At 35.8% G+C, this 27844-nt stretch overlaps 1 protein-coding gene across 2 annotated transcripts in view; it reads right to left on the bottom strand.

Moving 5' to 3' along the window:
- The window catches only part of PARPBP (PARP1 binding protein), a 68446-nt gene that overhangs the window by 35136 nt on the left and 5466 nt on the right, over positions 1-27844 (bottom strand). For both annotated transcript variants that reach the window (XM_024992520.2, XM_002687638.6), the window contains exons 3-6: positions 23263-23496; positions 19806-19913; positions 9348-9518; positions 7907-8061 (exon numbers count right to left, since the gene is read on the bottom strand). In XM_024992520.2, the coding sequence (XP_024848288.1) occupies positions 7907-8061; positions 9348-9518; positions 19806-19913; positions 23263-23496 (668 nt within the window). The remainder of the gene's footprint in view (positions 1-7906; positions 8062-9347; positions 9519-19805; positions 19914-23262; positions 23497-27844) is intronic.

The following is a 27844-nucleotide window of genomic DNA, read 5'->3' as shown; positions in this document are numbered from 1 at the left end:
AGAGGAAAACAAATATCATATATTAACACACATATTTGGAATCCAGAAAAATGGTACTGCTAAGTCACTTCAGTTGTGTCCGACTCTGTGTGACCCCAGAGACGGCAGCCCACCAGGCTCCCCCGTCCCTGGGATTCTCCAGGCAAGAACACTGGAGTGGGTTGCCATTTCCTTCTCCAAAATGGTACATATGAACCTATTTCCAGGACAGGGATAGAGACACACATGTAGAGAAAAGACATGTGGATGCAGGGGGGATGGGAATAATGGGATGAATTGGGTGATTAGGATTGACATACACACACTACCATGTGTAAAATAAGTAGGCAGTAGGAACCCACTACAGAGAAGCCAATGGCACCCCACTCCAGTACTCTTGCCTGGAAAATCCCATGGACGGAGGAGCCTGGTAGGCTGCAGTCCATGGGGTCGCTAAGAGTCAGACATGACTAAGTGACTTCACTTTCACTTTTCACTTTCATGTATTGGACAAGGAAATGGCAACCCACTCCACTGTTCTTGCCTGGAGAATCCCAGGGACGGGGAAGCCTGGTGGGCTGCCATCTGTGGGGTCGCCCAGAGTCAGACACAACTGAAGCGACTTAGCAGCAGCAGCAGAAACCCACCATAGAATACAGGAAGCTCAGTTCGGTGGTCTGTGATGACCTAGATGGTTGAGATGAGGGTGGGAGGGAGGTCAAAGAGGGAGAAGATATATGTATACATATAGCTGATTCACTGTATTGTAGAGCAGAAACTAACAAAATGATGTACAGCAATTATATTCCAATAAAAAAACAGTATAAAATTTCATAAAAACTGTATAAAAATTCCATTTAAATGAGGTAAATATAGAAACAAACACAAAAAATATTAAAAGTCGATTCCTCGGAGGACTTTATTACTGTAAGTCTGTAGTACCATTTGATTTTAACAAAATATACCTATTTTGTTTTACTAAAAATAAAATATTCTTTAAAATTGGGGGGAGGAACTAAGATGGCAGAGGAGCAGGACGGGGAGAACACTTTCTCCCCTACAAATTCATCAAAAGAACATTTAAACGCCAAGTAAATTCCACAAAACAACTTCTGAATGCTGGCAGAGGATATCAGGCACCCAGAAAAGCAACCCATGTCTTCGAAAGGAGATGTTTTATCAATGGTGCTGTATAGAAGGAGAAGTTTTGAAACTACTGTAAAAATAAAACCGATAACTGGAAGCAGGAGGCTTAAGTCCAAACCCTAACTCCTGGGAACTCCGGACTCCAGGGAACATTAATTGACAGAAGCTCATTAAGCACCTCCATACCTACACTGAAACCAAGCACCACACAAGGGCCAACAAGTTCCAGGGCAAGACATACCAAGCAAATTCTCCAGCAACACAGGAACACAGCCCCGAGCTCCAAGATACAGGCTGCCCAAAGTCACCCCAAAACCATAGACATCTCATAACTCAGCTCCACCCACCAGAACACTGACACAAGCTTCCTTAACCAAGAAACCTTGACAAGCCACCTGAACAAACCCACACACAGTGAGGAAACGCCACAATAAAGAGACCCGCACAAACTGCAAGAATACAGAAAGGACACCCCAAACTCAGCAATTTAAACAAGATGAAGAGACAGAGGAATACCCAGCAGGTAAAGGAACAGGATAAATGCCCACCAAACCAAACAAAAGAGGAAGAGATAGGGAATCTACCTGATAAAGAATTCTGAATAATGATAGTGAAATTGATCCAAAATCTTGAAATCAAAATGGAATCACAGACTAATAGCTTGGAGACAAGGATTGAGAAGATGCAAGAAAGGTTCAACAAGGACCTAGAAGACATAAAAAAGAGTCAATATATAATGAATAATGCAATAAATGAAATCAAAAACACTCTGGAGGCAACAAATAGTAGACTAACAGAGGCAGAAGACAGGATTAGTGACTTAGAAGATAAAATGGTAGAAATAAATGAATCAGAGAGGAAAAAAGAAAAACGAATTAAAAGACATGAGGACAAACTCAGAGACCTCCAGGACAATATTAAACGCTACAACGTTCGAATCATAAGGGTCCCAGAAGAAGAAGACAAAAAGAAAGACCATGAGAAAATACTTGAGGAGATAATAGTTGAAAACTTCCCTAAAATGGGGAAAGAAATAATCACCCAAGTCCAAGAAACCCAGAGAGTCCCAAACAGGATAAACCCAAGGCGAATCATCCCGAGACACATATTAATCAAATTAACAAAGATCGAACACTAAGAACAAATACTAACAGCAGCAAGGGAAAAACAACAAATAACACACAAGGGAATTCCCATAAGGATAACAGCTGATCTTTCAATAGAAACTCTTCAAGCCAGGAGGGAATGGCAAGACATACTTAAAATGATGAAAGAAAATAACCTACTGCCCAGATTATTGTACCCAGCAAGGATCTCATTCAAATATGAAGGAGAAATCAAAAGCTTTACAGACAAGCAAAAGCTGAGAAAATTCTGCACCACCAAACCAGCTCTCCAACAAATACTAAAGGATATTCTCTAGACAGGAAACACAAAAAGGGTGTATAAACTCGAACCCAAAACAATAAAGTAAATGGCAATGGGATCATACTTATCAATAATTACCTTAAACGTAAATGGGTTGAATGCCCCAACCAAAAGACAGACTGGCTGAATGGATACAAAAACAAGACCCCTACATACACTGTCTACAAGATACTCACCTCAAAACAGGGGACACATACACCGAAAGTGAAGGGCTGGAAAAAGATTTTCCATGCAAATAGGGACCAAAAGAAAGCAGGAGTAGCAATACTCATATCAGATAAAATAGACTTTAAAACAAAGGCTGTGAAAAGAGACAAAGAAGGTCACTACATAATGATCAAAGGATCAATCCAAGAAGAAGATATAACAATTATAAATATATATGCACCCAACATGGGAGCACCGCAATATGTAAGGCAAATGCTAACAAGTATCAAAGGACAAATTAACAATAACACAATAATAGTGGGAGACTTTAATACCCCACTCACATCTATGGATAGATCAACTAAACAGAAAATTAACAAGGAAACACAAACTTTAAACGATACAATAGACCAGTTAGACCTAATTGATATCTATAGGACATTTCACCCCAAAACAACGAATTTCACCTTTTCTCAAGCACACATGGAAGCTTCTCCAGAATAGATCACATCCTGGGCCATAAATCCACCCTTGGTAAATTCAAAAAAATTGAAACCATTCCAAGCATCTTTTCTGACCACAATGCAGTAAGATTAGATCTCAATTACAGGAGAAAAACTATTAAAAATTCCAACATATGGACGCTAAACAACACGCTGCTGAATAACCAACAAATCACAGAAGAAATCAAAAAAGAAATCAAAATATGCATAGAAAAGAATGAAAATGAAAGCACAACAACCCAAAACCTGCGGGATACTGTAGAAGCAGTGCTAAGGGGAAGGTTCATAGCAATACAGGCATACCTGGAGAAACAAGAAAAAAGTCAAATAACCTAACTCTACTCCTAAAACAACTAGAAAAGGAAGAAATGAAGAACCCCAGGGTTAGTAGAAGGAAAGAAATCTTAAAAATTAGGGCAGCAGCTGCTGCTGCTGCTGCTGTGTCACTTCAGTTGTGTCTGACTCTGTGCAACCCCATAGACGGCAGCCCACCAGATTGTCCCATCCCTGGGATTCTCCAGGCAAGAGTACTGGAGTGGGGTGCCATCGCCTTCTCTGAAAATTAGGGCAGAAATAAATGCAAAAGAAACAAAAGAGACTATAGCAAAAATCAACAAAGCCAAAAGCTGGTTCTTTGAGAAGATAAATAAAATTGACAAACCATTAGCCAGACTCATCAAGAAACAAAGGGAGAAAAATAAAATCAATAAAAGTAGAAATGAAAATGGAGAGATCACAACAGACAACACAGAAATACAAAGGATCATAAGAGACTACTATCAGCAAGTATATGCCAATAAAGTGGGCAACTTGGAAGAAATGGACAAAATTCTTAGAAAGGTATAACTTTCCAAAACTGAACCACGAAGAAGTAGAAAATCTTAACAGACCCATCACAAGCACGGAAATTGAAATTGTAATCAGAAATCTTCCAGCAAACAAAAGCCCAGGTCCAGATGGCTTCACAGCTGAATTCTACCAAAAATTGAGAGAAGAGCTAACGCCTATCCTACTCAAACTCTTCCAGAAAATTGCAGAGGAAGGTAAAATTCCAAACTCATTCTATGAGGCCACCATCACCCTAATGCCAAAACCTGACAAAGATGCCACAAAAAAAGAAACCTACAGGCCAATATCACTGATGAACATAGATGCAAAAATCCTTAACAAAATTCTAGCAATCAGAATCCAACAACACATTAAAAAGATCATACACCATGAACAAGTGGGCTTTATCCCAGGGATGAAAGGATTCTTCAGTATCCGCAAATCAATCAATGTAATACTCCACATTAACAAATTGAAAAATAAAAACCATATGATTATCTCAATAGATGCAGAGAAAGCCTTTGACAAAATTCAACATCCATTTATGATAAAAACTCTCCAGAAAGCAGGAATAGAAGGAACATACCTCAACATAATAAAAGCTATATATGACAAACCCACAGCAAACATTATCCTCAATGGTGAAAATTTGAAAGCATTTCCTCTAAAGTCAGGAACAAGACAAGGGTGCCCACTTTCACCATTACTATTGAACATAGTTTTGGAAGTTTTGGCCACAGCAATCAGAGCAGAAAAAGAAATAAAAGGAATCCAAATTGGAAAAGAAGAAGTAAAACTCTCACTGTTTGCAGATGACATGATCCTCTACATAGAAAACCCTCAAGACTCCACCAGAAAATTACTAGAACTAATCAATGATTATAGTAAAGTTGCAGGATATAAAATCAACACACAGAAATCCCTTGCATTCCTATACACTAATAATGAGAAAACAGAGAAATTAAGGAAACAATTCCATTCACTATTGCAACGAAAAGAATAAAATACTCAGGAATATATCTACCTAAAGAAACTAAAGACCTATATATAGAAAACTATAAAACACTGATGAAAGAAATCAAAGAGGACACTAATAGATGGAGAAATATACCATGTTCATGGATTGGAAGAATCAATATAGTGAAAATGAGTATACTCCCCAAACCAATTTATAGATTCAATGCAATCCCTATCAAGCTACCAACGGTATTCTTCACAGAGCTAGAACAAATAATTTCACAATTTGTATGAAAATACAAAAAACCTCGAATAGCCAAAGCTATCTTGAGAAAGAAGAATGGAACTGGAGGAATCAACCTGCCTGACTTCAGGCTCTACTACAAAGCCACAGTCATCAAGACAGTATGGTATTGGCACAAAGACAGAAATATAGATCAATGGAACAAAATAGAAAGCCCAGAGATAAATCCACGCACATATGGACACCTTATCTTTGACAAAGGAGGCAAGAATATACAATGGATTAAAGACAATCTCTTTAACAAGTGGTGCTGGGAAAACTGGTCAACCACTTGTAAAAGAATGAAATTAGAACACTTTCTAACACCATACCCAAAAATAAACTCAAAATGGATTAAAGATCTAAACGTAAGACCAGAAACTATAAAATTCCTAGAGGAGAACACAGGCAAAACACTCTCCGACATACATCACAGAAGGATCCTCTATGACCCACCTCCCAGAATATTGGAAATAAAAGCAAAAATAAACAAATGGGACCTAATTAAACTTAAAAGCTTCTGCACAACAAAGCAAACTATAAGCAATGTGAAAAGACAGCCTTCAGAATGGGAGAAAATAATAGCCAAGGAAGCAACTGACAAACAACTAATCTCAAAAATATACAAGCAACTCCTACAGCTCAATTCCAGAAAATTAAATGACCCAATCAAAAAATGGGCCAAAGAACTAAGTAGACATTTCTCCAAAGAAGACATACAGATGGCTAACAAACACATGAAAAGATGCTCAACATCACTCATTATCAGAGAAATGCAAATCAAAACCACTATGAGGTACCATTTCACGCCAGTCAGAATGGCTGCGATCCAAAAGTCTACAAGTAATAAATGCTGGAGAGGATGTGGAGAAAAGGGAACCCTCTTACACTGTTGGTGGGAATGCAAACTAGTACAGCCACTATGGAGAACAATGTGGAGATTCCTTAAAAAACTGGAAATAGAACTGCCTTATGATCCAGCAATCCCACTGCTGGGCATACACACTGAGGAAACCAGAATTGAAAGAAGCACGTGTACCCCAATGTTCATCGCAGCACTGTTTCTAATAGCCAGGACATGGAAGCAACCTAGATGTCCATCAGCAGATGAATGGATAAGAAAGCTGTGGTACATATACACAATGGAGTATTACTCAGCCATTAAAAAGAATACATTTGAATCAGTTCTAATGAGGTGGATGAAACTGGAGCCTATTATACAGAGTGAAGTAAGCCAGAAGGAAAAACACCAATACAGTATACTAATGCATATATATGGAATTTAGAAAGATGCTAACAATAACCCTGTCTACGAGACAGCAAAAGAGACACTGATGTATAAACAGTCTTTTGGACTCTGTGGGAGAGAGAGAGGGTGGGATGATTTGGGAGAATGGCATTGAAATATGTATAATATCATATATGAAACGAGTCGCCAGTCCAGGTTCAATGCACGACACTGGATGCTTGAGTCTGGTGCACTGGGACGACCCAGAGGGATGGTATGGGGAGGGAGGAGGGAAGAGGGTTCAGGATGGGGAACAGGTGTATGCCTGTGGCGGATTCATTTCGATATATGGCAGAACGAATACAATATTGTAAAGTTTAAAAATAAAGTAAAATTTAAAAAAAAAAGAAAAATAAAATTAATTATCTGCTGTCTGAGAAGAAATGGCCAGTCAATATATTATTTGGATGTGCAGAAGATGTCACTGATATTGACTATAAGTCATATTCAAATCCTCTTCCAAATTCACTTCACTATAATAGATATCCATATAAGAAAATAGGGATTTCCCTGGTGGCTCAGCAGCAAAGAATCCACCTGCCAATGCAGGAGACACGGGAGACGTGGGTTTGATCCCTGGGTCAGGAAGACTCCTTGGAGGAGGAAATGGCAACCCACTCCAGTATTCTTGCTGGGAAAACCCCATGGACCGAGGAGCCTGGCTATAGTCCATAGGGTCACAAAGAGTCCGACACAACTGAGTGATTTAGCACAAGCATAAGACGATAGAAGGAAACAATTCAGAACAAAATCCTGAGTATAATTCTTCCTGGAATCTTAAAATGGAAAGAAGTTTCACAGAATAAGAAACAGCGATTAAGAGAATGGGTTCCAGGGTCAGAACTGAATTCAGGTCCCAACTGTGCTACTTAACAACAATGTGACTAAATTCAGTTTCTTCCTCTCTAAATTGAGTGTTTATCTTGAATTTAGGTGGAATAGCCATGTGATTATAATTTATTAATCTAGATTTTAAAAACTGAAGTACAGTTGATTTATATGTATTCATTTCTGGTGTACAGTAAAGGGATTCAGTTACACATACACATATTCTTTTTCATATTCTTTTCCAATACAGTTTATCACAGGATATATAGTTCCCTGTACTAAACAATAGGACCTTGTGGTTTACCTGTTTCGTATATAGTATCCAATAGTTTGTATCTGCTAATCCCAAACTCCTAATTTATCCCTCCTTCCTAAATTCTGCCATCCTCCTTATCTGGACATTTTGTTTCTCATTCCTAGTTTGGTTTGATGTTTGATCATCTCAATAGCTCCTTATTTTTCTATCCACTTGATTCTGTGAAGTTTTAAAGACAGACTAATAACACATATTTGTCATACCTTGGATTTGAGACTTCTCCAAGAATTTCATCTAATTTGTCAATGAAATTAATAAAATTAGACAATCCTTTTATATGTGCCCTTAAAGGATCAGATGGTGATGGTGCATATCCTTTCCCTCCAAGCTCTATTGTTCTAATAAACGATGTGGCCACCTATGAATTAAAACAGATGGTTATGTTTAATGATTTAGTAAAACTACATCTTATTTTATGAACCTAGGCACATTTACATATTTCTATGTATATAGGTAAGGTGACTCATTTTTTTATGATTCATGCTACATTTTCATTCAGAAGCAAATTAAAAAAAAACAGGTGTCATGCAGAAGCTGTGCTAGCCAGAGTGATGGCAACATACAGATAGAAACTGAGACTGAAGAGTCGAGTTAGGGACAAATTAAGGGCATAAGAATACGTTCCCAAGAGTATATCACTGTTGAGAATTCCCTGGTGGTCCAGTGGTAGGACTCCACAGTTCCGCTGTAGAAGGGACAGGTTCAGTCCCTGGTCTGGGAGCTTTACAGTGCAGCAGCAGCAAAAAAATAAAAGAAAGTATATCACTGTCTATAAAGCATTAGACAGTGATATTCTATAAAGAATAAATATATTCTTCAACAGATTAACTACTGGCTACTGGAATTGTTATATGGAACAAAGGGATTTTTCAGTGCCAACTGTGTTGAGTTATTCAAGGTTGGACAATTAATTCCACTCTCCTAAATCTTAGCTTCTTTATTTGTAAAATAAAGATTTAGATGAGATAATTACTAAGCCCCATCTAGCTTTCACATTTCAGGATTATTTGACCATGTGTAGTTCAAAAGGCCTTGCTTTTACTATGATAAAAAATACATGCTTGATGGTTATACATTAGGCCATCTCCATCTAAAACAAAATGTTATAAAGCTGCATTTTCCAAAGTATATCCAAAGAAAGAAAAAGAAAAATCTCTGAAATTTAAATAATCTGAGAAAAGTTCCATAGTTAAATTATTTAGGAAACAACAAATTAAATAGCAAGGTTAACTTAAGCCGAGTTCCTTATGGCAGGACTTCTCAGAGCTTTTGATATAAACTCATGCGTTCTGTATATCCAAAAAGGGTATACATGATTTCCAACTTTTTGCCCTTGGAAATATTTATTCAAAGAACACTTAATAGGAAATTCTGCCTCTGGAAATTATTTATTTCAGGAAAATTTAACTGCACTAGCATTCTACAGAACACATGTAGGCAAACACTGCTTTAGAAAATATTCCCTTATTAACTTTGAAGGATATAGTAAGGAAAAAAATACCGAAGACTTTCAAATACATGAGGTAGAACACATATTCACAATTTAAAAGTTGTTATATCATAGTTACAAGAACTCTACATTAAGGTACATGGATCCACAGTTCAGAATCTCTAAAAAATCTTGAAAATATAACATGTCCATACCAAAAAGATAGACATCTGTTTCTCTCGAGCAGCATGTTTCAAATCAGTGAAGGCTTCTCTTCCAAGTCCTCTATCAGGAATATTGAGAATATGAGCCAGAGCCAAGTCATTCTTCGAATTCACTAGCAGGTTTAAATATGAGTAGATAATTTTCTTTGCTAGTAACTGTACCTGTACAATAAAATATTTCCTTTATTGAAGATTTCTAAATTCACAAATAATCTTTTTAATATGCAGTAAAATACTTATGATCATTCAATGACAAATGCTTACTCAGCTCTTTGGGAAATGAGAATTGCCATATAAACCAAAAATTTGGTTTGAACAAAGAACATATCCTTGCTCATGAAACTAACTTGCCATCAATGAAAATCTATAAATAACAACTATCATAATTGCTGGAAAATGTCTTCTTAGAAATGATATAAAAGGTACAGCTGCATTTCTGATGAGACCTGATCTCATTCCCCTACATACATTTGCCACTAAATAGTAACCAATAATGAAGTCCCCTGAAGCATAAGGGACGGGCCTATGGGCACTATTTGGTCCTATACCCATGCCTCTTTACAGGGCAAGATATAAGGGCTGAAGTTAACTTGCTCAATTTTTTAAGAATTACAAGATACTGACTTTCATAATACCAAGAAACCAACTGAGTATTAAAAGAGATTCAACCAAATGTTAGCAAATAATAGCAAGTAGCTGTTGTTGGCATTAACTACCCTAAAACACAGAACTATAGACTGTTGAAGCACAAGATAAAAATAATATTTGGGAGAACTTGATATGTTCATCAGTTCTTTCATATATGAATAATCCTTCACAGTCAAATGATAAACCAGGGCATTCAAAGATCTTTTTTGTTCAAATTAGCTAATCATAGCTTTTCAAGGCCTTGCAACTTCTACTACTACAGAATTAATAATATGAATTCCCACAGGTAACAACTACAAAATATTAGGTAAATTTTTTAAAACCTAACTATGTAAAGACATGGACAGCATCCAAGAGCAGACAGAAGCTGGAGAAGAACTTAATTTTAGAAGAACTGCAACAAATAGGGTAAGAATTTCAAGTTTGTGGTTATTCAATAATAGGGGAATTGTGATTTCCAGTAATAGTGACTGATCATGTGAACCCCTTAAATAACAAACATTAAATACTAAATTAAAATTTTTAAATACTACTAAAAGATACTGTATCCAAAAAATAGAAGCTGGAGAAACATTTGGTTTTAAAAGAATTGCAATAAGAAGGGTATGAATTAAGTTTGAGGTTTACTGGCCCAAGTTTCATGACTGTGGCTGTGGAAAACAGACGTGACTAAAGGTGCCAGAGATTAGAATTCAGGGCTGGGAAAACAGCTAGAAATTTAAAATAGGAAATTCTGGAAACAACTGAGATTATAAATAGCCAAAATCCCTAGCTGACAGCAAAACTATGCAAGCATAGGGAAGATTTCACAGGCTCCATCTAAAACACAGACAGTAATCAGAAAGAAATATATGCTAGAAAGATTGAGTTATAAAGAACTGGAGCTATGGGTCTGAAGGTTTCTTAAACCAAGTGCACTCCACAACTGTGTATAGCTTAAGTGACAGAGAGCTGAAGCTGGACAGGCTTGAAATATTAAATATACAAAGCCAAAACCTGTCCGAACAACTGGAAAATTCAGGAAAATCCCTAGGAAAAAGGAATCCATGGAAAGAATAAGCTCCATATCATTCCCAAATACTTGGCTAACTGCCAAATTTGGCAGGCAGAGGGAAAGGTTACAAAAGCCAAGCTGAAAAAAAAAGAAAAAAACACACACACACAGTAAAGGGAAATCATAAGAGAGTTATTCAAAAAGCTGCAAGCCACCAAGGAGACAAAATATAAAGTTGGAATCCAGGCAAGTCACCTGCATACCAGAACAAAAAACCAATGTTCACAAGAAAAAACTAGAGTTTGTATAAAATACTACCTATGTCTTGGTTTCATCCAAAAATTACTAGACAGTCAAAGAAAAAGGAAAGTGTGACTCCTTTTCATGATAAAAAGCAGTCAATAGAAAATGTCACCAAGTGGACCTACGTATTAGAATTTAGCTGAAAGAAGATCAAAGAAACTGCTATAGTCAAAGAACTAAAATAAAATGTGTTCAGTGAATTAAAGCAAAGTATGTTATTGGTGACTGAGAGGAAATGACAACAGAAAAGTGGACACTATAACGGAAGAAAATTCTAGAGATAAAAAGTACAGTAACCAAAACACAATATTTGCCAGGTGTGCTCAACAGCAATTTGGAGAAAGTAAAAGAAACTATGCAAACATACAGATATATCAATAGAAATTACCAAATCTGAAAAACAAAAGAGAAGGAAAAAAAAAAGAAGAAAGAATCAACGTATCTGTAATTGAAATCTCTGTAGAGGCGTGAAAGAGACAGAAAATATATTTGCTGAAATTATAAACAAAAGCATCCCAGATTTGATGGAAAACATCAATTTATTGATCTAAGAAGCTACTCAAGCAGGAAAACACAAAGAAACTCACTCCTGTAACTTACAATTGAACTCTGACATCCAAAGATGAAAACTCTTAAGAGCAGCCAGAGCAAAATGACGTATTACATATACAAGATAAGGTTAACAGATCATCAAAAATTAAGTAAGCCAGAAGAAATAGAAACAACATATTAAATATGCTGAGACATGATCTTAAAAATTACAATTACAGTAGTCAAGATGGCATAGTATTGATTTCCTTCCCATGGCAGAAACTTTGAAACCTAAGTGATACTCAGTCTTAACTTTCCTATTTCCTTGAGGCACTAAGGGGTGCTCCCCCTCTTATTTTTTAACAGATACTTTAAATAGACTGGAAAATATGTTTTAATGAAAAGACTTCTCACAGGAGTATATATATTCTTGGAAAACACACAAATCTTATTATAAATTGCTAATATGTTACAATTTAATTCCACCTTCTGTGAAAAAAAGGAAAATATATTACATAATGAGCATCAGGAAATTTTCAGGCCTATAAAGATGGACTTAACCTGTCTTCATATAAACACTAATATAAGCATTCTAATATAAAAACCTTACAATTTAGTCATTCCCCTAATGAGGATCATTTAGATTCCTCCAAATTTTTATTATAAACATTGCTGCATGTATATTCTAATACATGATCTCCCAGTATACATGTTGAGTGTTTTTACTGTACTACTTTTTTTATTTTAATACATACTGCCAAGTGTTGTTCACTTGTACCTACTTATACCCTCACCTATAGTGTAGGAGAGTTCCCATTTTCCTATACCCTGGCCAATGCTTAGTGTTGTAAAACTAAAATTTTTACCTATTTCCTCTCATTACCAAGAAGACTAAGCATCTTTTTAAAATTGTGGTAGCCATCTTTTTTTTTTTATATTAATTGACTGCTCTTTCTTTTGCATAACTTTCTATTGTGTAATTTGTTTGCTTTCTTATTATTAACAGTAGTTCTTTTTATACCCCGGCAAAGATCTTCTCTCAGTCTGTTGCTTACTTTTTACTACTGTTAACAGAACAGGTCAAGAAATTTATACTTTGTAATGATTAAATTCATTAATCTTTTCCCTAATCTTTTTTGCTTTCTGGGTCTTAAGAAGCCTTCTCAACCTTGCGATTATAAATATTTCTTTTTAATAAGTAAATAAAAATTGTTAAAAAAAAAAAAAAGATAGCACAGTATTTACAAAGAGACAGACACTCAGATAAATGAAACAGAACAGTCCAGGAAGACACCCAACTCAGAGAGTGGCGGCAATTGATCATCTACATATAAAACAAATGAACCTCACCTATACCTCACATCTTTTATAAAAATTAACTCAAAGTAGACCACAGACCTAAATGTACCAGAAGAAAACAGGACAATATCTTCATGAATTTGAATTAGGAAGAGTTATTACATATGACACCAAAGGTACAATCCATAATATGAAAAAAAATTGATAAATTGGATTTCATCAAAATTAAATTACCTGTATGTGCTCTCATCTTATTCTCACCCTTTCAACTACTTTCACCTGCTCTGGAATCCAGTTTTTATTTTCTTTTTTTAAATTCTTAGATGTTTCTCTCAGAATCTTCACTTGAAATCCTCCCCTTGGCTATTATCTTAGGAAAATGGACTCAGAAAGGCTAACCTCAACTTGTGTTCAAAACTTATGAAATTCATAAACTATGCAGTGACTGATAACTTAGCTAAAGATTCAATAATTTATCATCTGTAAACTCTAAGAAAATATTTTCCTTATTAAAATTAAGATTTCTTCATATTCTGTCTAATCTCATTAAGAAGCATAAGAGAGTTAAAAGGTAGAAATAAAAACTTACAAATCAATAGAAAGTTTCTTAGACAATTATTAAGGAAGCTTCAAGTTCATATACATACTAAAAGCAATTTTAAAGATAACATGCTTTGGGATTACTTAAGTTTTATGTGAAAAAAAAAAATTATTGAAACATGGGAGGCAGTCAAGGTCAATTAAAAAAATCTCAATGGACAGGAAAAGGTTACCTTAAATATGGACTCAAAATATAATTTAAGCAAATCTGATTAAAACAGTTTGAATATTAACTCTACAAAATTATTTTTCTTAAGTATTAAAGATACTAAGTGTTACCTTTGCAGAGAGGATCTCTGACTTTCCAGTATAAAGTAGCAATTCACATATTCTCCTTCTTATTACCTGTTATAACTCTGCCTATCAATCAATTATAATTCTCTACATAAGTATCAATACTTTCTAATACTTTGTTTTCTTAAGTCTTTCTATTATTTTATGGGTTCCATGAGAGCCAATGATGTATCCTCAGGGCCTAAAAGAATAACTGGCATTATAGCAGGTAATTAATCCATTTTTATTAATAGGTTCTCAATCTGCTTTTATTCAATGGTAAATGAAGGAAAAACTAATACATGTAGCTGGCCCTTTTAGATTATTTCAAAATTGAAATTAATAATAAAAACTTGTGTGCTAAGTCACTTCAGGTGTGTCTGACTCTTTGCGACCCAATGCACCATAGCTAACCAGGCTTCTCTGTCCATGGGATTCTCCAGGCAAGAATACTGGAGTGGTTTGCCATGCACTCCTTTGAGGGATCTTCCAGACCCAGGGATCAAACCCATGTCTCTTATGTCTCCTGCATTGGCAGGTGGGTTCTTTACCACTAGCATCACCTGGGAAGCCCTTATCTGGGATCAAATTAGTGCTTACATATTTTTTATTACATTGGCTTACAAAGAAAAGTACTGAGGTACAACTAAATTAAAATCATCTTTAAGATCTATTCTAAAATTTTATTTTAATAAAAGGTATAACATAGTTTTCTGCTTTATTTCAAAAGTCCTTTTATCTCTACTTTCACAGTAAGTCATAATATATCATGTGAATCTATAATACAAGTTTCCATTTTAACCTCACAGTGCAACAGTCTAAAACACACAGCAAGGGTGACACAAATTCCCAAAAATCAGAGCAGAGAAAAGAGACATTGTAATCAGAAACTTTTTTACTCTTTCTACATTTAATTTCATGCAATCTCTGTTTCCCTTTGCTTCTCCTGTCCAAAAACAATGAGAGTTTACCAATATGTGTATGTGTGATCCTCACTGGGTATAAAACCAGGGCTTAAACTCCCACATCTCCAGCTATAGGAGATTTTCTTTAGAGTTAGAAAATTCTGTCCTTTTGTGATGTTAGGAAAACATCAGGCAAAAACATCTTGGAGTCCTCACAGAGTGTTTCTTTTAACTCATGGCTACAATTGGAAATCTATCCCTATCATTATGGTCAGATAACATGGCAGTTATGGTTTCCCTGCTCTTGTATTTGCAAGTGGGTTTTAAAGTGGCTCTCTGGAAAAGCATTCCACATAAATACAGTTATGATATCCAGAAGCAAGGGCCTAAATTGAAAAAATCCACAAGATTGAAGCTTTTACCAAGATACCAAAAATAAAGATACTGTTCCATTTATTTGTTTAATAAACTGATTCTATCCATACCACAAAATACTTGCAATGTTTGTTTAGAAGTTGAACAATTTTATTTAAACTTTCTGAGAACTTCAAGTTTCTTTTCCTATCCCTTAACTATTATTGAAATGCATATATACTCAATCTTAATTTAAAGAAAGTCAGTTTTTCTAAGTTGAGATTAAAATTTATACAAGTATTTTTTTTATTTCTTGGTCAATACATAAATTCTTACATTTAATGAACAAAAAAAATTGGACTAGAACTAATATACTTGTAGAATTTTTTATTTAACTGATTATTTTCTTTTGTGGCCTTTATTCTATTTTTCCCTTCATTACTACAGAATTTCTAAAGCAATAGTTTAATACTTCAGGGGGAAAAAATGAAGCAAAATAAAATAAGGAAACAAAAACAGTGTTTCTCCAACTCATTCCATTCATCTACTTGAGGAACTGGTGTGGCATTAGTAGGCACACTTGGTGATCAAAATATATGTTTGCAAGAATACAGCCCAAAAACTTATTTTGGAATTTTAATAGAAATATATTGCCTTCCAAAAATACTCTGCAAAAGAAAAATTAGAATTCTGCAAGTAACAGAAAAATGGTTGAGAGGATGGCTGTTACTTTAATAGTCCTCATAAAATTGAATTCATCAGCTAACTGGTGGATAAAAATCTCTCAGAAAATATAATCCAAGAAGGCAAAAGATTAAAAGTAGAGGATTAACACTAAGAAACTACCATTGTTATTGTTTTTTTGTTTTTTGTTTTTTAATTGGAGGCTAATTACAATATTGTAGTGGTTTTTGCCATACATTGACATGAATCAGCCATGGGTGTACATGTGTTCCCCATTCTGAACCCCCCTCCCACCTCCCTCCCCATCCAATCCCTCTGGGTCATCCCAGTGCACGAGCCCTGAGCACCCTGTCTCATGCACAGAACCTGGACTGGCAATCTATTTCACATATAGTAATATACATGTTTCAATGCCATTCTCTCAATGCTATTCTCTTTGCCTTCTCCCACAGAGCCCAAGAGTTTGTTCTTTATATCTGTGTCTCTTTTGCTGTCTTGTATATAGGGTCATCGTTACCATCTTTCTAAATTCCACATATATGCGTTAATATACTGTATTGGTGTTTTTCTTTGACTTACTTCCATTTTCATCCACCTCATTAGAACTGATTCAAATGCATTCTCTTTAATAGCTGAGTAATATTCCATTGTGTATATGTACCACAGCTTTCTTATCCATTCGTCTGCTGATGGACATCTAGGTTGCTTCCATGTCCTGGCTATTGTAAACAGTGCTGCGATGAACACTGGGGTACACATGTCTCTTTCAATTCTGGTTTCCTTGGTGTGTATCCCCAGCAGTGGGATTACTGGGTCGTATGGCAGTTCTATTTCCAGTTTTTTAAGAAATCTCCACACTGTTCTCCATAGTGGCTGTACTAGTTTGCATTCTCACCAACAGTGTAAGAGGGTTCCCTTTTTTTTAAATAAAAAACTAAAGGCTTACAATGAAGGCCTTCAGTTTCTATGTACCAAGTACACAAAAAGTTCGTTCCAGTTCTCCTGTAGGCTATTAATAAAATCCTTTTTCATGGTTATCCCTTTAAGATAATTTTTTATTGTAAAATAAGTTTAGTGATGATAACTTTATATAATTCACTCCCAGAATTTGAAGCTACAAATATTAGGGTCTTTGAGTTATGCTGGATTCTTATATGCAACTGGCATAAACCCCATTATTTGAGCTCTCTTAATCACTTTTATAATTTCTTTTTGTTTCTTCTAACAAAGACCTATTATATCCCTTCCATAAATTCATCTAGTAAATAGAGAAATAAACTGGGATAAAGCTATACATTCTTATAATCTACCCATTTTCCACATAAGATACAATTTTTTAAGAGGCTCCTTAATAGGATTTTCCATTAGAACAGGCAGGACCTCACTGCTGGTCATTTAGGTCATTTTACATGTATAATACTCTTAAGTAAAAGGCACAATAACAATTATTGCTTCCTCCCTATAGTCTTTAAGATAGATCAAAAAGATCTATAAGTGATCTACCATCTTGAGGGGGAAAGTACTCCTTAAGTATCACAAGAAAAGATGAGGCAATTTGGTAAGCATCTTGTCAAGGTAGGAGGAAAAAACAAGCAAGCAAGAGAAAACAGTTACAATCACTAAAAGAAACTATGCCTAAGCAGGAAACAATCAAAGGTGGGCTTGGATATTTTCTTGTACCAGAAAAGAAGGAAGTACTCAAAAGTCTAAGAGGGCCCAAATTGAAGTGGACCTCTACATTTTAGCACCAAAGATTAATGACTAATTGATTTTAAAATTCTGAATAAATAAAAATTTCTAAGTACATAGTAATATAAACACACATAAAAAGAGAAAGAAAATATTTAAAAAATCTATTTGCTTCCTATAAGTAACTATTACACTAACTCCTAAACTGGTAATTAAAGGGAAAGAATTAAATAGTGATCATGCCATTTTTAGGGAACTGCACTTCATCCCAGTTAATGAGATAAAGCTCTTCTTCACTGAGAAATGACAGCAAATTAGTGCAAAGACATGACAGACTTGGAAACTAACCATTCTGCAAATTCTAAAATAATACCTGATTCATACCAGGATTATCAATGCACGCTCAAAACCATGTGGTGAAACGTAATTGGGAAACGGGACATTTACAGTGTCAGACTATCACTAGATCTTTTTTGACAGCAAAAGAAAAACTACATCTTTATATTGGAAAGACCTCACAAATTCAGGACAACTTGAGTTTGTTATGCCCTCATTTTTAAATTTTTTCTTAAAAGAGTAAATGGCATTTCTGGAAAGATCCATAAAATACTATTAAGGGACCGTCTTTGTGGAAGGTGACTGGACACCTAGGGTGGGAAGGAGATCAAGTTTTCAGTGTTCATCTTTTAAAAAATCATTTTAACATACCACATTTTCAATTTAAAAAGAGAATAAAAAATAAAGCAAGTATGTTAGTGATACACAGCCTTTTGACTCTCTTCAACTGTCATCTTGAAGTGACATTTAAATCTTTTCTTTTTTGGGGGGTGGGGGTGGGGAGGGAACAATGCTTTGCCACTTGGCATGTGAGATCCTAGCTCACCTGTGAGACCAGGGATTGACTCTCACGCCCCCTGCAGTGGAAGCAGAAATCTAACCACTGGACTGCGAAGGATGTACCTAAAGTGAAGTGAAGTCGCTCAGTCGTGTCCGACTCTTTGCCACCCCGTGGACTGTAGCCCACCAGGCTTATTGGTAGCTTAGTTGTGTCAGACTCTTTGAGACCCCATGGACTGGAATCCACCAGGCTCCTCTGTCCATGGAATTCTCCAGGCAAGAATACTGGAGTGGGTTGCCATTTCCTCCTCCAGAGGATACTCCCCATCCAGGGATCAAACTCACATCTCCTGCTTGGCAGGCGGATTCGTTACCACTGAGCCACCTGGGAAGAACACAAAGTACATTATTCAGTTTAAAAAGTAAGCATACAGGTATTTACCTGAGGGTTACTCACTCAGTCATGTCTGACTCTTAGAGACCACATGGACTGTAGCCCACCAGGCTCCTCTGTCCATAGGATTCTCCAGGCAAGAATACTGGAGTGGGTTGCCATTCCCTTCTTCAGAGTAACTTCCCAAACCAGGGATCGAACCCAGGTCTCCCACATTACCAAAATTTTTTACTATCTGAGCTACCAGGGAATCCCACAGTGATAAAATATATTTTTAAAACTGCAATCTGGAAATTATCCTGGTAGTCCAGTGGTTAAGACTCCGTACTTTCACTGCTGAGGGCCAGGGTTCAATCCCTGGTCTGAGAACTAAGATTTCAAAAGCTTCAAGGAGCAGTTTAAAGAAAAAAAAGCGGGGGGGAGAGGGGGGGAGCCGGAGATTACTACTGTAATTAGGAATCCAGTATACTGTTCAACTGAAGGCAAATTACATTAGACCAAGCCTGTATTACTTTTCTATGGTTTGTTTGCACAACAAATCCTGTTATCAGAACTCATGATACATCAGTTGTTCTGCTGCAAAGAGTAGAGAACAGATTTTTCAATTGTACATATCCTCCTAAGAATCAACCATTTAAAATGCTAACTGGGAAGTATACCAAATACAAAAATTCAAAGAACTCTGGCAACCTGTATCTTTAACTACTTTTCTGATACTTAGAGAGATACCTATTTTGCACAGTGCCTGTTACCATGGTACAAAACAATAAACTGATTATTATTGATATCATGCTCTTGCCAGTCTCTAATGTACTATTCTTTGCAAATATTTTTACTCAACAAATTAAAAACTTGTAAAAAGTAAAAAAAATAACTGTAATACACAATCAAATTCATAGTGATTTGAAGAGGATCATATCCAGCTTTCATTTACTCACCTTTTCATTTTCCTGGTTGTGTTTACTCATTGGTGATACTGGTTCAGAAAAATCAGTCTCATCGTCTACTGCGTATTCTCTGCCAGACAGAAAATCCAATAGGCGACTCTGTAAGAATTACACAATATTACTATAATCAGCTGAGAATTCCACTGCTGCTCCATAAGGAGTAGTACATGTGTGCTAAGTCACTTCAGTTGTGTCTGACTCTGTGCAACCCCATAGACTGTAGCCTGCCAGGCTCCTCTGTCCATGGGATTCTCCTGGCAAGAATAATGGAGTGGGTTACCATGCCCTCCTCCAGGGATCTTCCTGACCCAGGGATCGAATCTGCATCTCCTGCATTGGCAGGCAGGTTCTTTATCACCAGCATCACCTGGGAAGCCCCCATAAGGAGTAGAGATCATTTCAACTTCCATTATTCATAGAACTGTCATCATTTAATATACCTAAACAGTCAACTGAATCCCAAAGAGCTTTTTTTCACTAGTTCTTTGAGGCTCAGCTGACTGTAGAGAAATAGCCAGTCACCTGCTTAAGCTGAGAAAGTCTTCTTGTGGTCTCTCAAGCCTCACCAACAGTAAAACCATCTGTTGGGCTACTTAATGGCTTCCTGAGAGTCTGGGAACCCTGGCACACTCATAGAAGGCATGTATTGATCTTCCCGAGATCTCTAAGGACTGCTAAGCTCTTCTCAGGACTTTTCTCATAGCTCAGTTGGCAAAGAATCCGCCTATAGTGCAGGAGTCTGCCTGCAGTGAAGAAGTGTGCCTGCAATGCAAGAGACTGGGGTTCAATTCCTGGGTTGGGAAGATCCCCTGGAGAAGGAAATGGCAACCCACTCCAGCATTCTTACCTGGGAAATCCCATGGACAGAGGAGCCTGGAGAGCTACAGTCCATGGCATCGTAAGAGTCGGACATGACTTAGTGCCTAAACCACCACCACCACCACCACCACTACCAACAAGCTCTTCTCAAGATTCACCATATTTGCTCCTCAGCCTAGGTCTCTGATTTCGTCCTCCAGATAATTGCTCAGCTTATGAAAGCAATCGCTGTTCCAGTTCTCCCTAGAGTTCAGTTAGAATAAAGACTTCTATGCTCCTAGACGGGGCTTCCTTACTAGCTCAGAGGGTAAAGCGTCTGCCTGCAGTGCGGAAGACCTGGGATCAACCCCTGGGTCAGAAAGATCCCCCTGGAGAAGGAAATGGCAACTCACTCCGGTACTCTTGTCTGGAAAATCCCATGGTCAGAGAAGCCTGGTAGGCTACAGTCCATGGGGCTGTAAAGAGTCGGACACAACTCAGCAACTTCACTTTATGCTCCTATATGCCCATGGGGCCCTGCACCCATATCCCTCAGGAGAGGAATTATAAAAGTAGGAAATAAAAGGGAGAGGGGCATCATTCAAATTATGTTCCCAGAACTTCCCTGCATTATCTTTATCTTAACTCCTTATAATTCTTACCTTATTTAGGCTACAATAAATCAAAAACAAAGAACGCCTTTCAGGATCATGAAATTTCAGGATCTTTCAGAAATATTTAGAACTTTATGATATGTATCTTTAAAGATACTTTAAGATATTTAGCATTATTTTTTAAAAAAATCAATCTAAGAATATTTTCCTGCTCATTTTTTCCTCACTGAAAGTTTCCTTTGCGTAATGTAAGTATCAACCAAGTTGTTAGTCTTCTAAGATTTAAATGCAGAAAATGTTCTACTTCACATATTACTATCTCAGCAGTTCCCACTTCTTTCCTGATGTTCTACAGAGGAGACATACTGATATTTGGAGGCAGAACATCTTCAAATGCAGAACCTTATATATCTCACACTATTAGTTAATTCACTTAAATGAAGAAACTTGTTAGAGAACTTAGAGGCAAAGGATAAAATGAAAACAAAGACCTCAGACAGATAATACTCTCACTGGCTTTTCAGAAATTCTTGTTTGTTATTCCTACAATCTAAAACTTGTGTTTCATTAGTCTCTCTAAATTAACTTTGTGAAAAATAGTTAAAAATCATCTCTAAAAGTAAGCAAATAAAATATAACTAGAGGGGAATTATTAAAAAAACTGTCTTCATTCACAAGTATCCTTAGTATGGTGGGGGTGTGTATGCCAAGGTATGCATGTACGTAAATGTATTTTGAGAAGGTTAAAAATGGGCAAGGATTCTCATGATGGCCCCATGAGGCAAGGACAACAAACCATATGCCAGTATCCATTCTCCCCTTCTTCCTTAGTATCTGAGCTTTCTTTTCGTTTCTGGCATGTTACTACACAGAATAAAAACTATATTCTCCATCCTGGCTAGCATCTTGGTGTGGCCATGTGACTAAGCTTTGGCTAGTGAGATGCAAGCCAAAGAGGTACACCACTTAAAAGGAAAAGAGACTGTCCTCCCTTACCACTTCCTGCTGCAAGAAATGCTGATACAACATCTGGAGGTCCAACAATTACCTTGAACCACAAGTGATCTTGAGAGTAGAAGTGAAGAACTAAGATGGGAGAGAGGGCAGAATGACAGAAAACTCCTAGGTATCTGATAACCATGAACCAATCATACACGTCCTAGATGCTTACTTACCTTTAGACATCTTTTACAAAAGAATGAAACAAACTTCCATTATCTTAAACAACTGTTATTATGGAGGTTTCTATTCTAAGAAGCCAAACATTACTGCCAAGTTATTGAAAAGAAATATTTGTAAAATATTTTATATGTTAGAAATTCCAGTAAACATTTTCTTCTAATTATGGCTACAATTTTTTTTTTATTACCACTGTTTAATTACTACTTTAGTGGCACTTGGTAAATATTAAGATAAATATCTTTTCAATATGTTAAAACATACTAGATATATTCAAATATATTCTAGAATAGTATATCACCAAGCTATGAAGGATGATACTACATTAACTTTAAAATTTATACTCTATAAAAAAATAAGGCAATGAATATGTCTGCAAAAAATGAATAGAATATTACCTCATGCAGAGAGTATCATACTGAACATTCTCATTAAATCATACTCCACCCTAGTAAAAAACTATTAGTCCACAGTCATAGCAATTATTTATACTATATATGCCAAATGAACAGATGCACCCTAAACCAAGAAAGTAAAATACAAAAGCAATCCTTGACATTATTCAAAAAGAAATCACACATTTGGTATCGATTTACTAACAATGTTTTAATCTAATAAGTAGCTGTTCTTATAATTTAACAAAATATTAATAACACAAGTTCAACAAAATTTACCACCAAAATATTCCCCTCAAGTAATGACTAACTTTCAGGTAGCTAAATTTTCCATTCTTAACATGATCCAAAAAGCAAAAGCATTATCAAGTTACTATAAATGCTAATACCATCACTTAAAATAAAAATAAATCTAGCCAAATTTTAATTCAACTAAGACAGAATTATTTAAAAAATACTTACAGGAGATATGTTCGCATAATTTTCACAATTCGAAGTCAAATCACTACATTTTTTATAAACATCAATCAGATCTAACATGTTACTATTCTTTAAGAAATCATCATAAATCTTCCTGATGTCCTCATAATGGTCAATCACTTTTATATTTTCAACTGGTAAGTTTAATTTCTCATGTAGAAAGTATTTCCAGGTCAATATGATATCACTGAGAGAGACTGTAAACTCTCCACTATGCTGAAAGAGAATAAAAATTAAAAATTACCAAAAATAAAATGATTAAGTTGGATGCTAGTTACTCATTAACTTACAACTAAGATCAGTTCAATTCAGTTGCAAAGTCATATCTGACTCTGCAACCCCAAGGACTGCAGCATGCCAGGCCTCCCTGTCCATCACCAACTCCCTGAGTTTACTCAAACTCATGTCCATTGAGTCGGTGACGCCATCCAACCATCTCATCCTCCGTCGTCCCCTTTTCCTCCTGCCTTCAATCATTCCCAGCATCAGGGTCTTTTCAAATGAATCAGTTCCTCGAATCAGGAGGCCAAGGTACTGGAGTTTCAGCCTCAACATCAGTCCTTCCAATGAACACCTAGGACTGATCTCCTTTAGGATGGACTGGTTGGATCTCCTTACAGTCCAAGGGACTCTCAAGAGTCTTCTCCAACACCACAGTTCAAAAGCATCAATTCTTCGGCACTCAGCTTTCTTCACAGTCCAACTCTCACATCCATACATGACTACTGGAAAAACCAAAGCCTTGACTAGATGGACCTTTGTTGGCAAAGTAATGTCTCTGCTTTTTAATATGCTGTCTATGTTGGTCATAACTTTTCTTCCAAGGAGTAGCATCTTTTTATTTCATGGCTGCAGTCACCATCTGCAGTGATTTTGGAGCCCAAAAATAAAGTCTGCCACCATTCCCACTGTTTCTCCATCTATTTGCCATGAAGTGATGGGACCAGATGCCATGATCTTTGTTTTCTGAATGTTACAAATTGAATTTTGTCATAAAAAACTCTACATTGAATTCCACCGGATTTTAAAAGAATATCCAAACTGAACTAAAGAATAATATTAATACCTGATATAAAAGAAAAAGATTTTGATGATGTAAAGTAAAAAATAATAATAATAAAATAAATACTATCAACTATAAAAAGTTTGCACTTGATAAAGTTAACAAATATGAAAGAAAGTGAAAGCGTTAGTCGCTTAATCGTGTTCAGTCCTTTGAAACTCCATGGTCTGTAGCCCGTTAGGTTCCTCTGTTCATGGAATTTCCCAGCCAGGAATACTGGAGTGGGTTGCCATTCCCTTCTCCAGGGGATCTTCCCCACCCAGGGATCAAACCCAGGTCTCCTGCATTGCAGGCAGATTGTTTCACATCAAAGCCACAAAGGAAAGCCTTAACAAATATAGTCATCTTATTTCCTTAACTTTACTAAATTTCTCTACCAAAAGTGGGGGAGGATGGGTGAGTAATGAGCTGTACTTAAGTGCTATTGATTAAGGAAACATTAATTCCTTTTAGTTCTTTTTGCTAAGGTATTTTTAGTCTCTTATTTAAAACTTCAATGCCACACTGGATTCCTACATACCACATTATCCCAAATGTTAGTCTTAAAGCATGATCATAAAACTTAAATTTTTAAAAATTATGTTTTATTACTATTTCCAAGGAAGCTAAAATATCTGCTAAAATTTAGGATCAGTGAAGAATTTTGAACCTTCCCTGCTTATCATCACACATAACTATCACAAATAAATGCTAAAAAGCAACAGGTCAGGTTTCTTTCTATAAGTTGTCAGATGTTACTATTTAGGCAAAATTGTTCTTTTTTTCCTCTTCTTCAATATCTTCATGATAAATTATCTCAGTGGACATGTTGAAGATTTTTTTTTAATTGACTGTATTCTGTTCCACTTAAGTATCCCAGATATTAACAATGATGCCCTCCAAAACATGCTAGACCTAATTTAGTTAAAAAAAAAAAAAAAATCTAACTACTGTTTTCCAATGCAGTATGAGTAACAAATATTTTTAAGTATCTGTATGTGGTTTTGAGAAATATATTTTGCTGCCCTCTTCCACAGCTAAGTTTAACATGTTAGCATTTTTTGCTAACACCAATATCTTTCCATTAATAAAGCATTTTAAAATGGCTGGGTATTTAAATACCATTCATTGGAACTAATACCATTCATTGGAACATTCACTGGAACATTAAATACCATTCATTGGAACTAAATTGTAACATCATCTTTAGCCAATGAAGATAAATAGAAAGAAATAAAAGGAAGCCAAATAATATGTTATTTTCTACATATCTGATTCTTTCAAATCTCTGTATCTTTTATAAAAAGTAGCCATATTTTCTAATTAATATCCAAATTTAAGACAAGGTGACCAAACTGCCTTAAAATAAGTAACTTTTTATTTATCCATATGGCAGCAACTAAGAAAATTATCTTTATTGTCTTTAAAGTAAGGATCCATTATATAAAAATTATTAAAATTAATTATATTTCATGAAATTAGTTCAATGTACAATCAAAAAAAAAATCATTAACTCTCAAACACTGGAACCATAACCCAGATGTAAGACAGATTTGTAATTTCTCAGCATTGCATCAAAATTGTATACTTTACTTCCCAATCCCACAAAGGTTACTTACACACCAAAGAATTTCCAAATGGTATTTAAGTTAAACTAACTAATTTAATTAAATTAGTTAAATTAATTCAATTATTTAGAGTTTCAAAACTAAACTGTTATATCTCAAAAATTCCTAACAACTATTTTGGAATAACAACCTTCATATTAAAAATAAATTAAGATTTTGCCTAATACAAATGTACAGATTTCATCCTAATGACTCTGTGCTGTCCTCAGTCATGTCTGACTCTTTGCAACCCCATGGACTGAAGGCTGCCAGGCTCCTCTGTCCATGGAATTCTCCAGGCAAGAATGCTGGAGAAGGTTGCCATTTCCAACTCCAGGGGATCTTCACAACCCAGGGACTGAACCCAAGTCTCGTGTGTCTCCTGCACTGGCAGGTGGAGTCTTTACCACTGCACCACCTGGGAAGTCCTATCCTAATGACTATAACGAAAGGAAACCATACAAGTTCTTAATCTTGTGAGAAAAGGTTTTGACTACGTTAACAGTGTTTATACTGGGATTGTAAAAACATTTTAAATCCAAATAAAAATGCACTCCAAATATCAGTTTTCACGATCAGGTGCCCATCATGACAGCATATTCTATTATTCAAACCAGTAACAACTGATTGAGAGTTTGCGGTCAAATCAGAAAATGTTTTGCTAAGAAAACATGCCAGCTGGCGAATATTTGAAGGAAGTTCAAAACGTTCAATCCTTTAGTTCTCTGATGGACATAAGAAGGATTGTATTTCACAAGAATAAAATGAGAAAAAGCGAGTTACACTTATCAGAGTACTTGTAGTTTTTACATTTTCCCGAATATATACTTGTATAATTATTGTACTTATATAATTATTCAAAATTTTAAATAAACTTTATTTTTTAACTAACTGGAATTCTTGTTATTGAAAGAGAATAGATAGCAAGTTTACTTAAGAGCATTAATTGGATGTATGACCTTGAATGAGATATTGAAATCCCTGAGTCAGCTTCCTCGGTTATAAAGTAAGATTGTACATATTAAATAACACATGATAAACTGTAAGCAATCAAAACTGTCAGTTTCCTTTCTCTTTTATTATTCAATGTAAAATAACAGTTTGTTGTGGGAAGTGTGGTAGATAAATAGAATATAATTTTTAAAACTCTTTCTTCCTATTTGTTATATCACTATTGGATCATTTTCAAATCTGACAGTCAACCGCAGGTGCTGCGACAACTTTCCACAAAGTTATAAAATTAATATCTTTGTTTTATTCAAAGGAATATTCATAGGGTTCTTAAGGCTAGTTAAGTTGAAAAACAGCCCTAATAGGGCAACGGCCAGACAAATTAAATCTATAGAACCAATTCCAAAGAAAGGAAAGGCTAAAATTTTATTTGCAATGTAGTAATGAAGATCTGATAGATAGAGTGCCTGATGAACTATGGACAGAGGTTTGTGACATTGTATAGGAGACAGGGATCAAGACCATCCCCATGGAAAAAAGCAAAAAAGCAAAATAGCTGTCTGAGGAGGCCTTACAAATAGCTGTGAAAAGAAGAAAAGTGAAAAGCAAAGGAGAAAAGGAAAGATATAAGCATCTGAATACAGAGTTTCAGAGAATAGTAAGGAGAGATGAGAAAGCCTTCCTCAGCGATCAATGCAAAGAAACAGAGGAAAACAATAGAATGGGAAAGACTAGAAATCTCTTCAAGAAAATTAGAAATACCAAGGGAACATTTCATGCAAAGATGGGCTCGATAAAGGACAGGAATGGTATGGAACTAACAGAAGCAGAAGATAATAAGAAGAGGTGGCAAGAATACACAGAATAGCTGTACAAAAAAGATCTTCACGACCAAGATAATCACAATGGTGTGATCACTCACCTAGAGCCAGACATCCTGGAAGGTGAAGTCAAGTGGGCCTTA

This window comes from Bos taurus, chromosome 5 (genome assembly GCF_002263795.3).
Source record: "Bos taurus isolate L1 Dominette 01449 registration number 42190680 breed Hereford chromosome 5, ARS-UCD2.0, whole genome shotgun sequence".
NCBI lineage: Eukaryota > Metazoa > Chordata > Mammalia > Artiodactyla > Bovidae > Bos > Bos taurus.
This window is presented reverse-complemented; position numbering and strand designations above follow the sequence as displayed.